This window comes from Ixodes scapularis, unplaced genomic scaffold, assembly GCF_016920785.2.
Source record: "Ixodes scapularis isolate PalLabHiFi unplaced genomic scaffold, ASM1692078v2 PGA_scaffold3__209_contigs__length_174095766, whole genome shotgun sequence".
NCBI lineage: Eukaryota > Metazoa > Arthropoda > Arachnida > Ixodida > Ixodidae > Ixodes > Ixodes scapularis.
The window spans coordinates 157,538,332-157,553,815 of record NW_024609868.1 but is presented as its reverse complement, the minus strand read 5'-3'; the positions used below and the strand labels follow the sequence as shown (position 1 = coordinate 157,553,815).

Sequence of the window (15,484 nt, the reverse complement as noted above, 5' to 3'; positions counted from 1 at the left end):
TCCTGAGCTGCTATTCCTGAGACAGGGAGCAAAACGGAAAAAAAATCGCCTGGATTATGCTGCCTCTCGCAGAAGGTACCACACGTGCTCGTGTCTGCAGTACTTGCTATCGGGTACTTATATCAAAAAGCGTTCAAGTTTTCAATGCGAAAGCATTTACTGTCTCATAGAGGGAAGCCGGTGAAGCCGGCGAAAAACAGTAACTAAATTCCTATTGGCTTGGCGTTGGGAATGTACGAGCAACGCCCAGCCAACTAAACGAGCAATAAATTCCAGGCAACGGAACGAGCAATAAATTCCCATTGGCTGCGACGCCTCATTTCAATGCTTCGTGACGGTATTTGGCGGGGCCGCTCAAGGACGAAAATGAGGCGCCTCAGAGATTAAACACAAATGAAAGCACAGCAATGCAGATGCATCGTCACGGAAGCCGTGGAGGCGATGGGGTTCACCACGCCTACGCAGTGGGGGAGTGTAATGTCACAAAGGGCATGTGGCTCCATAGCAACGGCGTCATCGTTGCTAAGGAGCCAGCTGAACTGCTGCCGGCCCAGCTTGAGACTCAGACGTGGCGCGCTGCTCGTAGGGATGCGCTGCGTCTAGGAGTGCTTTCGCATTCCTGCACGCAAGCAGTCTTAAGTGTCTCTAAAAAAAAAAAAAATAATTTTGTGCGAACTGTAATGAGCATCGCCAAACAGATATTTTTTAGCATTTCCCTCCATGTGCACTAGAACAGCAAGATGTTTTGGTCTTAGTTTAACTTGAAACGGTCTTTGTCTGGTCAGGCGCGTATTAAGATTTTGGAGAGACCCAAAATTAAAGCCGAGATAAACGTGAAGCCGCAAAGCTCGATGCTTACTGCCTGTAACGGGGGTCACGTGACCATAGAGATAGGTGAGGAGGAGCAAGAAAATGTTAACCGAGGACAAAAAACAAACACACAAACGAAAACGACTAGCACCAGTATTTTCATTCCGGAGCTGCTATCAAGTTTATATGTCACGTGACAAGTTACATTATATGCGCCGTGAGCGCAGGCGCCGGGCTCGGTAGCATTGCGGAGTGATACCGAAACGTTTCACGTGTAACGCAATTGCCCTGCAATTCACTACAATCGTTTTTTTTTTTTTGTAAACATACACCCTTACCTTTTTAGTACAGTAAAATGCTTCGCCAAAAGGAAGCTTTGATGAACAGTTTTATATCTCTTTGTTCACCTACTACTCGATAGTCGATGACAGGTCAAGAAGAAAGCGGATGCTCCTTCCACCTCTTTCCGCTATAGCAGAGCGAACGCTGGTGAGGACGTCACCTCCACTCCAGCGTTCTGTCTGCAATATTAGGCGAGGTGGGTGGGGATTTCACTTTGATCTTCACTTGTCTCCGACAAAACACACATTTTATTACGCCCATTTATGCCCACATTGCGCTTAAAAGTCCCCGTCAGTTAATGGTGTGAAACGGACACTCTCGTCGTGTGCGCAATACCCAGCGATATGCTGTTCATGCGGCGCCGTATGGAAGGTGGGAACTGTGTTTGTTTTGTGCAACGGCTAGCGCTTAGGGATAAAAATAATGAACGTTTTATGGAAAGTCAAGGGCAGTGATTCTAACTTGAGAATAAGCTTGCTATTAATACATAACAAAAATGTTCCAATCTCAGTAACTATTGTTTTATCACGTGACCCGGTTGTTATGATGGAGACGTCTATCAAAGGGCTTCCTCGGGAAAGTGTTCAGCGCAAGGGTCAGCGTTGTTTTCGAAGCGTACTACGTAATCTAGTTACCTTTTTGTTGTTCTGATATACATATATACAATAGTAACCTCTCTTTCTTTTATTTGTCAGTGGATCCGCAGCAGTACAACTTCACCCTGAATGTGGTGACCCAGAAATATGAAAATGGAACAGTTGATCTTATATGGTTGCCAGACGAAGCACCATTCAATGAGTCCCAAGATAATACAAGTTGGCACCATAACAATAGCGTTCACATTACCCTGGCTGGATACTTTTTGACTCTGAAATCTGTGGAGGAAACACTGAAGGCAACATTGGAAGCCTCTACCATAAAGCACAGACTCCCATCACTCAAGCCTTGGACTGAGTACGAAGTCATATTACGACCGTTTTGCACAAAGACTGGCAAAACGAACGAGATGTACAAAATTGGAAAAGCCTCAACGACCAAGTTCCGTTCTCCAGCAGCAGGTGAGTCTTTTCTCCCAGTTTAAATCACAATTGAGAGCTTGTAGCATATACATTTTACAGTGAAACTGTAGCCAAAGATGTTGAAAATTTAATAAGCCTTATAATGAATAATAAAATGTCAACGAGGATACAAAATAGGTTAAGATGCATTCATTGTCTGAAAGTTGAAGATCATAATGTAATAAGTAAATAAATTCAAGAACATTTGTACGCAGAGTGCTAGTGACCAGCATAATCTTGATATTGAAAACGTAACTCTATATTAAATGTACATTCAAATCCTTAGTAATTTTATTTTAAGACTTGTTTCTGTTCGCTTTTTGAAAAAAAAGCACAAAATAACTTTGAAGAAATATTTTGAGGACTCTTGCAGCCCTACCGAGCTGAATGCGAGATAGCGGCGTATTCGACCGTACACATGAAGACGATGAAAGGATACTGAATTTTACAGGAAAGATTGTTATTCATTTTGTTACAAATTATTACAAAACATAGTTACTGAGAGTAGAAGAAATTTATAGGGTTCAAAGGAACACACAGGGGAATTGAACAATTTAAGCAACATTTAACTCAGCATAGCAAAGCCATAATTCGTTCTGCATCTGGGCTGTGAAGATAGAAATTGTTTTTCTTGATCCATAGGGGTTAGATGAGATACATATGTTACAAAACTTGAAAACGAAACTTGAGTACTTTACACAATATTTTTTTACGGGCATAACCAGATTGAAATAAAAATGTTTCCAGGCATATTTTTAAAGTGTAAAGGCCGGTTCAGACACTTGAGTTTGTGTGCGTTTGACTACGTTGCGTCGAGAACCGAAAGCGACTCACCGGCACATCTGTGCGTCGTATGAAGCGTGGAGTCCAATTCAAGGAATCATCTTGACACGCGACATAAGCAGCAGGGATGTCCTGCTTTCTCGCAGCCGCAACGCAGTCAAACACAGTCAAACGCAGTCAAACAGAGTCAAACGCAACTGTCTGAACCAGGCTTAAGTATTTCTACCCTCTCGGGGAATTGTAATAGGTCTAAATATTTTATTTTATGAACTAATCAATGTTTGCGTATTAGATACTGTAGTATCTTCCAAAACAAACAATAGCTTAGGTTTAAATAAAGAAAAGAGGTATAATACAAATTATCTTCGTCTTCATAGTTAAAACATCCCCATGACAAGAAGTAACGCCAACTATTCTGGAAAGGGCAATGCAAAGCTAGTTTATATGGGCATTCCATGTTAATGCAGCAGAAAAATGCATGTTAATGCGGCAGAAAAAAAAACCCAAGGGATCGAAAATTTCCACGTACTCGATTACAGCATTATTCAAAAGTATAACAAGTGGATTAATTATGTAGGTTTAGAAAGAGTTATATCCGTAAAAACAGGGGACGGGACAACACGTATATAACTCTTTCTAAACCTACATCATTACCAACGCGCTCACTAAGAAGTGGATTAATTACCAGCTTTCCTTTAGGGCGAAAGATTATTGATTTAGTTTTATTTTTGTTTATCTTAACAAATTTAAAAAATGACCATCGTATTAATATTATCAATACATTGTTTGCAATGAGGTTCAGTTTTTCCATATTAGAAGAATTTAAAAAAAGCTGGTGTAGTGTGCAACGTATTTTGCTAAAGGGATAATGTTCGAAATATAATTTATACACACAGTGAATAGTAGCGGCCCTAAAATGCTGCCCTGAGGGACTCCTGTCCAAGTTTGAAAGGTATTTGACGGACAGTGATTCATAACAACTTATTGAAGCCGCGAGCTCCAATATGACTTAACAAGATTGAGGGCATGCTTTCGTACACTGTAATGCTCTAGTGTAGCGAAGATTATTTGATGACTTATGGTATCAAACTCTTTATCAAACGCCTATGTAGCCACTAGGTAAGGGCCTTAGCCCTTACCTAGTGGTGGCCTCCGGTATGCTCCTCACTTCTCTTCCGACGAGTGTTACTATGCTTACTTTTTCCTCGTCAGTTTTACAACGCTGGCCTGCTACGCTATGTGAATGCTCGAGTAACTGATTCACGGCTCCATACAAGCCTCGTTTGCCCCTCCATTTCGACCGTAAACCAAACGTTCCCGTTCTTCATGAGGACACCTCTACTCTCGGTGCTGGTTGTGTTGATGTCCCTTCGTGACAGTCTGACCACTAATTTGCCTTTTACCGCTACTCTTCGCTCTCCAACTGTCTTTGTCTAGACCGACTCGTTGCAGACTGTCCACGTCCTACGTCGTGTTACCTGCTCCTTGTGTGTGTCAACGGACTTTTATGGGTTTGCGGTGTAATGCCCTTGCCCGGTGCGATACAGCTGGACTCGCTGTTCAAGCGTTCCTGCTCATGCCGCGGAAATCCGACTGCCTGTCATCCTCAGGCGGTGGTCTACCCGCATCCTCTTCTTAAAAGCCAACCTGCATAATTGTCTTCTGAAGGGCAGAAAACCGGTTCGCAGTTACCTTTTCTCCAATCTCTTTCGCCCTCTTCTCGTCCCCTCACCCCACAAGAACGGGTCTTTGAGCTACTCCCCGCAGAAAGGAGGGTGTTATCACTGTTTCTAAAATTGAAGGGAGGAATTGAGTGAGAGTTTCCTCCTTTTTGGTTGCTCGTTGTTCTTTTAGTTGCCGGCAATGGATACGAGTCTGCGGCACACCACACGAGCTTTCCTCCGTGTGTTTCTAGCATCCCTGGGGGTCTTACCCGCCAACAATGAGTTCGTGTGAATACAGCGATCACACTGGCTCTCCGCGCTAGATGAGGTCACATCATGGCATCCACCTGCTGTCCCTTCTGTCTCGCCCCAGTCCAAGAGGCGCATATCGAGCACTTCCTCAGGACGTGTCCGGGCATTTAAGGGGCGCGTTGGCGCCATCTTGGACGGTATTTCAGGGGCCTCCCGGCTATCAACGTTGGACACATTACCAGCACGATGTTTTAGTTCTGTACGTTTTCCTGGAAACCGGAGTTAACTTTTACCTTTTATCCTATGCCGCACATCAAAGGAATGTAATTGAGAAAAAAAAATAAAACGTATAATTTCCAAAGAGTGAATTCATCAGCAACAGCGAATCAATCAAAGCGTTCGAGCAAAGCACATGGAAGCGAGACGTTGGAGTATTCACTTTCTGTTAACAGCTGTCACGTGCCGCTCCTAGTTGCTCATGATAAGTAATGAAGGATCTAAATTTCGCGTTTTGTCAAGTTTTATATATATATTTTTTAACTTGGGATCCCTTAAACTTTTTTCTATTCATATTAGCAGTATCGTAGCTTGAAACATTTCAACCGCCGTTTAATTTTTTCACCCTACCATTTCCCTGTACTCACAGATATTCCTAAATATTTTTTTCTTCAAAACATTGCTCTAATATTTTGAAGGATCGAGTAGTCAAGCAACATAATCAATTACATATTTATCGCATTATTTATAGCTTAGTGAGGTTAAGTTGCAAAGGTATTGCTGCATTTTTGACCCTTGAAGCGGGGAACGGGAAATATTATCATACTCGTTCAGTGCATTTCGTCTTTTTTGAGCCTCGATAGAACTATTGTCGATCACCAATGTGCTATAATGTGTGAAAGACAGTTTTTAGGAGGGATTGTTTCAATTCCTTGGAAGTCATCAAACTGTCGATTCGAGAGTGCAGAACCTATAGTGTATATCAATTGTGTCGAAACTAAATTTGTGTCTCAGGTAAACAAGGGGGGACGGTGGGGGGTGGCAAGTGGATAGTGATGGGGAGGGAGGGCAGAGCCGGAGGAATGACGGGCAAGGGGAATGGGAGGAAAGCAAGGAGGGTGCGGGTGGGGGAGAGAGTGGGAGGGAGTAGGAGGAGCAAGAAGAAGGACAATGTAGGAGGTTAATTAGAGGAATTGGGAGAGAGGGAGGAAGAAGGGCGGAGAGAGGTATAGAGAAATGGAATTGGTGTGTCACGTTAGAAATATTTTCTCTACAAATTTATCCTCGAAACTTATTCGATCTGAAACACGACCGAGGAGGTGTGGGGGAAGGAAGGACTGGCGTAGCGAGGGTATCATAGAAGAACAGGGGAGGGTGAGAAAAAAAGGAAGAGAATGATGGAATTGGATGTAGGTGTTGAGGAAGGGGAGAAAAAGAGAGAGCGAGGAAGAGAGAGGAAGGGAATTTGATTTAAGTGGGAAGGGAGGGAAGAGGAAGGGCGGCCGAAGGGAAGGGATCCAGATGGTGAGGACAACATAGGAGGGGGGCACGTTGGAAGACCAATGGACGTGATGAATAGGAAGAGGGAATGGAGTAATATGTGACGTATATCTTCCCGGTGAATTTAGCGGAAAACTCAATTGGTGTATAGGTCCCATGTAATCGGGTTTTTGGAACAACTAGAAAAAGCATGAATGAAAAAAAAAGCATAAAGCATATTCCTAAATAATCCACTATTGCTGTATAAAATTGCGTATTAAAAAATGAAATCAACACATTTTTGTGGCTAATTTGTTGCCACAAATTTTACAAATGCCTTTCTCGAATGAAAAGCTAAAATCTCTTGCAGCAGCTACAAAGGTTCAATATCAACTTTTAGTCAACTTTCTTGGAGTCAAAATATATATTTATGAACATACTGATTTGCGTTCATTTCCGACGTTGTTTTGCAGCTCCACCACGTCCAGTGGACGTCAAGGCTTATTTCTGGGACCTCAGTCCAAGGGAAGTTTATTTGAACGTTTCTGATTCCCACAACCGGCACGGGGAACGCGCCGGACATCGAGTGAGGTGGAAGCTTCATGGAGATGGAACATCCGTCGACGGAGACGGTCAAGCGGACTTTGGAATCTATGAAACGTTATTCGAGAATGAAAACTGGCTTTACATTACCCTTCCACCTGGACGACTCTACACGCTATATATTTCAGCACTAAATAAAGGGTTAAACGGCACGGTTATTGCTGGAGAAGAGCTCGAAACAGAAGTGGCCACAGTACCACTGGGTAAGCTCAATTCCTTTACATATTACCTACGTTTCTAGGCGCCCTAACGTTTCAGCGAGAAACAGTGCACACATTATTTCTTCTGAGAGTATTTCCCCGCAATGAATACTCACGCCGCATTTAGGTAAGCAAGTTTTACAAAGCCGCGGCAAAGATGTTTTATTGCGTCAGTATTCGCGGTAAATACTTTTCTTCCGCAAATGGATACAGTAGCCAACAAAATATGATTTCTACAATAGTTAGGACCTCTAGGATTTCCTGAGACATTATGCATATGTATGACTCGTATGATACTGTCTTAAGTTTATTTATAAAATTAAACTCGTGTTTGTAAACTTTAAGTGCATGATTTTCATAAGAAACAATTCAGCTCTAACCGAGAACAGAGTTACCTTAGATTTAAGGTAACTTTATTATGTAGCAGCGAAAAATATCCCAACGACAGAGAAAAAATCTAAAACAAGCGAGATTACGTTCCTTATAAACGTGAACTTCAGCAAGGCTTACAAGCCCTAACGTATTGCTTTGAAAAGTAGCTGGCTTTAGGATACGTTTCCTCATCCGAAACGCTTTTTTATCATATTAACGCCACTTGAAACCTTCTTTGTCGTAGGCAACAACGTCACGTGGAGCAGATATCAGGAAAATTACTTCAAATGAAAGCGTTGAGAGTTTAAAAAGCGCAGGGTGTGGTGTGTCACGAGCACCTCGAAATTGCTCTGCTGCCAATCAAATTGAGGCGTCAGCAGTTTCGAATGTCAAAGAGTGAATCACGAGGAAAGAAGCCGAAACATAATTAGCAACGCCATGCGTTTGTGAGGCTGTCGATTGCTATAGTCGTATAGTAAATTTGTATATTTTGTTGCTTGCATTAGTAGGTTTTTGGGCGTATCTATTAAAGAGGTAAAAGTGTATGCTTAGAACTCAGGCGCTTTTACTTCGTGTCATACAAAGTGCTAAACGCTTTCGGAGACATTCGCGCGATCGCTGACACTAACGCCATTCAGTGACTGCTTCCACGCAAAGACATTGAAATAGTAAATCGCTACAACCTACTTATTGTAGCTCAGTTAATGGCGATGCCGCAAATATTGTCGTGGATTCAAAAGGATTGACGGCCTTCAACTGAAAATAAATATTTATTCGGCAGTCTGGTTACAGAAACCAAACCAAAATATAGCTTCAATAGAGCAACAGCCAAAGTCGCGGCTTCGGTGTGATAACTCGCTGACGCGACACTGCTTGAGAGTATAGACCGTTCCATTTAGGACTCTCTGGGAGGCGCCATTTTGTTAGACCGCAGCGCCCTCTCCCTCCATCCGGGAAGTTCAGCAGGCTCGGCGGGGTAAAACGAGAGAGAGGCCACGCGCCCGAGTCTGCCAGCAGACGACAAACCGGGAGCTTGCCGTTCTCCATCCTTGGGCTGTACCGGCGGGCTGTACCAAACATCGAACTCTCGCTCGTGGCTGCCGTCATGAAGTGGTTCGCGTTCTTAGAATATTTATGGCTGCTCCAAAATCACCCTTTAGCGCTCTGTAGTTTTATTTCTGTAAATGAACAATAGCGTATCTTTGTTTCGTTACTTCAATAGCAGTGGAGCCATGCAGCCGGAGCCTCAACAACTGCGTCATTGCGCCAGGAGAGCACGTTTTTAATTATTATTTCAGACTTCCACGCATGGTCATTAAAAGCCTACACCAGTACGAACTTTATATATAGAAAAGGTACAATAACCGGATTTACTTTTCGACGGAAAGACCGGCTAATCTGACACACTTTTCCCACTTCTGTTTTATTTGTCCGCAGGCAACAGCGCCATCAGACCGGGTTAACCTTTTAATGAGCACAGTATTACACGATAACTTGCATACCAAAATCCGCACATCTGCGCTTGAAATTTCCAAAACGACGCAGTTTTAAACCGAGTTTGCACTCCAGCCGGGTGTTAGGTACAGCCCACTCGGGGGAGCAAACGACGCGCAGGGTGAGAGGGGGAGGGCATTTTTTCTCCCTCCGCTCTTCCTAGTGGCACGGTCTATAAGTCGACACGGCCACGCTCGACTCCTTATCTACTGCAATCTGTATCTCGAATATTGGATCTGGACTTCGCTAAGGCGAGACTGACTCGGCAAGGTCATTATGGCCTCTTTATAATTTACACTCGCGTAAAGGGTAAATTCGAAACTTCTAGAAGTACGGAGAAGAGTTCATTCTCTGTCATGTACGCGACATTCTGTTTAGAACCGAAGAAAATTATTGCTGTGACAATTGAGTATGACGTATGACCTGCTTACGTCGTGTGCCGTGTCAGGGCGAAATTTTTTTTAACATACTTTTAGTTGTTTTATTCGCTCAGCTCTCAATAGCTACTTTCACATATTGCTGCGATTGGTCTGTCTATTTGGTTTGCAGAAAAACAAACGCACATAATTATTTTGAGAGTACAGATTACAACATTTATTTATCACATGCATTTTCGTGCTGAATTATACTAGTCAAACCGTGGACGAGTTCTCCGTGGTAAGCGTTTAAAAGAAACTACATAATTCTCTATTCGGTTCAGCGAAGTTTGCTTGAATCTATCAAATGTCATAAAGGTTGCCGCTTAGGTTTTAAATTTGGCGATAGCTTAGAGAAGAATTTGAGTAAATTTATTTTCCTTCTTGCTCTCGGATTTTGTAGTAATATACGCCGAAGTGGCCTCTAACGTTAATAATATTAAATAAAAGAAAATATTAGATAGACGTTTGTACATAATAAAATTTAAGTTTTTTGGTCAGGTATTTTTATACTTTTACACTTTTTGAATATTGACGGCAACACCTGTTGGCACCGCTGTTGTACATCTCAGCTAAAAAAATTAAGAAACCGATTAGCGCGGTCCGTTCAAATGACAGCGAACTTTTTATACGTGCTCTGTGTTATTAAAATAATATAATATAGCGTTTCTTTGGGTTCGAAAAAAAATTTCTAAAAATGATCTCCTTGTCAATGTTTGACGTTCTTCAGGCAATTGTCAGAAAACTCCCGCAAATATAATATGATTTCGAAGTTACGTGATCATATCGATTACTGACTCTAACATGCCACGAATAATAATAAAAAAAAAAACAAGCAAGTGGGGATCACTTACCTTGGGTGTTTGTGGAGAATAACATAGAGGACGAAAACAGGACGACACGTTTTCGTCTTACCTTGGCTTTTCCTTTTTTTCATGGATATGGTTAAATACAGCTGCTGTTAAAAAAAATATTCGTTTTTGTTTTGTTAGCGATTTTAGACGTAATAGAGCGGGGTTTTAATTCAAGTGCTCTTTTTATGATAAAATAAAGTTATCATTCATTATCTAAATATACAATATTATTGCCATTGCAACGCGCGGCTATAAATATTAATATTGTGACTATGGGATACTGAACGAAACATTATTTTTGTGAGAAAATTTCCAGAATTGATGTCCGTGAAACATTTTTCAATTCCGTTTCAGAACCTGCTGATGTAGATGCGCTGTCCATGGGACCAAGGAACGTTAACGTGATCTGGCGTTCAGTTGGATTCTCGGATATTTTCCTGGTGAGTGTTGGGTGTTAGCGGCTGAGGCACTATATGCTGCTATCTTCGCCTCTTATAAAGATGTTGATTTTATATTTTATTGGATTAAAAACTTGTCCCGTTTACATCGATATGTTCATAGGATATTTAGGTTACTCTAATCATGGAACTTTTTTGTCACGTCAAGGGGTTACTTTTTCAAGTCAAGGAAGGCTTGTTCTGGCATATTTGCTTTACTTTTGGACACATATTTAACCTATCTCTCATGAAGTGTACTTTCCCTAATTTGCGGAAGTCTTCTATAGTTGAGCTTATATTCAAGGGCTGGTGATCCGTCATTATTTCGTAACTATCGTCCTGTTCCGTTATTTTATGGTTTCGCGAAGGGTTTCGAAATTGTGATGCATAACCGGATCTCAAATTACCTTAGTCAAAAAATTAGTCCCTTTCAGCATGGTTTTATTAAAGGGAAAGTTTGTTGAAACAGATATGTTCTCTTTTCAAGATTTTTCTGTGCCCATAGTCACAAACAGAGGCCATATCGATGCCGTCTACTTTGTGATGTCGAAGGCCTTTGACCGTGTACATCACACTTTACTCCTTTGCAGACTTTCTTTTAATGGCACGTGCCCAAAGCTTTGTGAACGGTTCGGGAGCAATTTGAGTTAACGCAATAATACTGTTCGTGTTGGCAACCCTTTTTCAAAGCGTTATACATCAACTTCTGGTGTACCCCAAGGTTCGAACCTGGGACCGCGGTTGTTTATTTTGTTTGTAAACTATACAGCTTCATGTGGCAAACACTCGAATGTTCTTTTTGCTGACGAAATAAAGCTCTTATTAAATGTTAAAGCTGAAGTGATTGTAAACTATTGCAAACTTATATTGGTGCAATTTGAGAGTGGTGTAGAAAAAATCCTTTGTTTTTAAATACTGAAAAAACTGAATTGATTTCTTTATCAAGCAAGCGGGACGTTTTCTTCTACCGTTATGTACTTGAGGGAAATGTGATAGATCATGCATCTCTGGTGAGAGACATCGGCATCCATATTGACAGCACTCTAACATTCACTGCTGACGTTTCTAAGATTGTTGGATCGGCAATAAGAACGTTGGGAATGATCACTCGGTTATAAAGTTCTTTCACTTCACCATTATCTGTAGTGCACCTGTTCTGTAGCCTTGTAGGCTCAAGACCTAAATTTGCTTCAATTAGTTGGAATTCACCATTTTTAACATAAGTTGAAATGATTGAGCGTGTGCGGAAGAAATTTAATCGTTTTATTTAAGACCGATACATTCCTCGGAAACGGTTTTTTAGTTACTATTTGTGGCTGTCTTTAGTTAGCCTTGAAAGGCTATCAACCAAGAGGGCTGTTAGAGACATTCATTTTTTTTCATAATGTAGTGCATGGTACTGTCAAAACTGAAAATTTACTTATGAATATAAACCTTTGTGTGCCCTCCAGAGCTAGTCGCCAAAATTAACATTTTATCTAATAAGAATTTGTGAATCATCAATATTATTCTATATGCAGTCTACCTATAATATTATATGCGATTTTGACGTGAATATTTTGCTTGGTTTTGTTAGTTTCAAGTCGGCCATGCAAAACGTATTTTATGCAACCAAGAGTTAGCGTTGCTTTGCACACTTGTATTTGTGTCTTTACAAATGTCTGCGCAGTTTTGTGCATGTTTGTATTTTAAATAGTGTTGCTGTTAACATGAAATGACAGTACACCACACAAAAGGCGTTACAGCTGTTTGTGGCCACTGAAGAAAAATAAAACATAATTATCGTTAGGAAAATCAAGACTGCAGTGTTTAAAACCCCAGCGTTCGGCGTTCAAAGTTCATCACCATTCGTACTTTTTCTCGCGCCTTCTTCCTGTCCTCCTTTTCGTCGTCTTCCCATTCTCAGCACCGGCGCAAAATTATTATTATTACTTTCTTGATGTAAAATTAGCCGCAAGAGGCGCGCTATGAATGCTTCGGGGGAACCGATCAGACTAAATGAAGCATTTCTAGCAGTTGGAGCCTCAGACATTGCAAAGCATTTGTGAAATTTTGAATTAATTCTAGCAATTCAAAGGGCACCGTTGACAGCTGACGCCATCACCAGCTTCACCAGGAAGATATATGAGGAGGCCGACAAGCGCGAGATGACCCTGCAGTACTTTGGCGCCCCTAACTTGGTAAACGGTGAAGGCTACGGCCCCATTCAGCAAAGCATTACGTCAGAGAAGGACACCTGACTATAGTGTCTCTCACTAGCTCCACGCAGTGCTGTCAAGGCCAGGGCGGCAGAGAACAGCAAGCCGATTTTCGACGAATTCTGATTGGTGGGCTAATATTCTAGGAACAGAAAAGTGACGCCTGGTGCACACTAAATGGTTCGTGTAAGAATGCAATCCTGCCTTATTTTTTTACTGCTTGGTTTACAGTCTCGCCCTTACAACTTTGGTAAGATCGGCACATGCTTCGGCCTTGCCGCCCTGATGACCTCGAAAAGGCAGTAGCATTTGGACTTCACCAGTTTACGGTGGAACGAAGTTTAGAAGCTGTCCCTAACGAACAGTGACCTCCCCCAAAAATAATTTTTGTTGTTGAGTATTTGTACCGGGCACTATGTTAAAAAATAATATTTCCCGCCCAAAGAAAGTTGTTTTGTGCAATATTTACGAGGCGGGAAATATTTCAAAGTTGGATCGACTTTGATGTTCTGGCGCGTTGACCAGAAATCAAAGCGTGATCGGAGTAGCTTAACAGCGACACTGAACACCGAAACTTTTTTTTACAGATGCATAGATTGCATACATGTGTCAGAAAAGAAACTTTCTCATCCCCCCACCCCCCCCCCCCCCCCCCAAAAAAAAAAAAAAGAAAAGGTAGCGCGCTTTTTAAGTCGTGCGACTTATTTCGAGTGAAGATAGATTCAGAGATGGTGTTCTAAATTCGAACGACTCCCAAAGAGAAGCGCCAAATAGAAGCAAATCGAAATTTTCAAAACGAGTCTCACGACCTATACATTGTGTAAAACGTTTTTCTTTGGGATGTGTTTTTATAACACAGGCTGTAAAAGTTTACAAAGAAAATTTTGGAAGAAAATATTTTAGCGCAGTACTATGGGACGAGACTCGACTTATAGGTTTCGAAACATGCTTTTATTTTGGGGATGTTTTGCTATAAAAACCGATTTCTTAGGCGATCATAATTAATCACATGATGCCAAACAAATCGGCCTTGTTATCTGAATCTCTGAACTAGGACCTAACGTCTGGACAGCCCCCGGCAGAATCGCGGATTGTAAACCTGCCGGAATTATTTCGCAGACTTGATTAGGCTTGTTGGTATCGGCAAAGCTAGCGGAGCTCAACATGACTATTAATTTCCTGTCGGCAGTAATTCATCCGCTTTTTAGTCCTCACGTGTATACTTCTCGTCCAGTTGGCTCTATCGAGCGCTGTACTCTCAGAGACATCACTCGACTGTCACTTCCCAGTATTTAGCTTCAGAAATTGAGAGGCAAGTATATTTGGGGTTCTGTTCTAAGGATTTAGCATTTTCGTCAATAAATATATATTTCTAATATATAAACAGTAGTGGTTAAAACTCAGACATGATAAAAAGTGTGCAATTATATTGTAAGGACGTTTATTCCAATTCACACGCGTAATATCTAGGGGCATCGAGGCAGCTGGCTGACGAAGCGACCGTTGATGTGCTTGCTGACATAAACGAAGAGTCTCGCGTTAGCTCCAGCTGGCGTGAGCTTGCTCTCGTCCTGCGTGCTGTGCCAACACCTTCTAGACAGCTCTCAAAGCCTGCGCGTCACGTGACGTGACTTCACGTCCCGGAGGCCTGCACGGGCGCTGAAAGAATGCGAGTGCCGCGTCAGCGTTTGCCGCGGGTCTCGTTTCCTATCATAGTCCCACGCGAAGGCTGACGCGGCACTCGCATCCAATCAGCACCCGTGCAGGCTTCCGGGACGTGACGTCATGTCACGTGACGCCCCTTTGCTTTCAAAGCTGTCTAGGAGGTGTCGGCTGTACCGACCGGCTCACGCTACGCGGCGCACTAACATCAACATAAGAACCTATATCCTGTCGCCTTGTGTTATTTTTTCTCATGGAGCAGCTTTGACTAATGTTAAAACAAAAAATGAATAAACCTTTCTATTATTATAACTGGATTTATATATATCCTTACCATGGTAATGTGGCTTTTTCGAGTGTCCCGCAAATTCATTTGCAACAGCTCCGTGATGGCTCTTTTTGGAATGCATTAGAAGAACATATACATCGTGGCTTGTTTCTAGTTCCTTGACAAATATATGAAACCTAAGAGCCAAATCTTTTTGCAAAGATATATCAATTCAGCGTTGGGAGCCCCCGTGTCAGAAAGGGGTGCGTTAGAGTGCACATTAATATAGAGGGTTAGATCGAGATAATGAATCCTGGTTTTTCGTCCCTTAGAGAAAACTGCGCATCGCGGCAATCTGGAACTCAGAGAAAGTATGAAGTGAGCTGTCGGGGTAAAATGCGAAAACTTGAGCACATGACGTTACCTGAGTCGAAATATTTCAGAGAAATTTGATATCTTTCCATGACCCATTGTCCACCTTTGCCTAATATTCATCAAACCAAAAAATGACAGTGCGGGCGCCTGTAACTTTCATTTCCTTCGATAAAAAAAAAAGAACTTGATACACAAAAAGAACACAATATTTAATTTCTCG

At 41.9% G+C, this 15,484-nt stretch overlaps 1 protein-coding gene across 1 annotated transcript in view; it reads left to right on the top strand.

Annotated features, from left to right (window-relative positions):
• The first annotated feature begins 1,698 nt into the window (after positions 1 to 1,698).
• LOC115324003 overlaps positions 1,699 to 15,484 on the top strand; it is a 135,873-nt gene continuing 122,087 nt past the window's right edge. Inside the window, exons 1-4 of the mRNA XM_042292938.1 lie at positions 1,699 to 1,747; positions 1,848 to 2,210; positions 6,859 to 7,191; positions 10,679 to 10,764. Coding sequence (XP_042148872.1) covers positions 1,699 to 1,747; positions 1,848 to 2,210; positions 6,859 to 7,191; positions 10,679 to 10,764 — 831 coding nt within the window. The remainder of the gene's footprint in view (positions 1,748 to 1,847; positions 2,211 to 6,858; positions 7,192 to 10,678; positions 10,765 to 15,484) is intronic.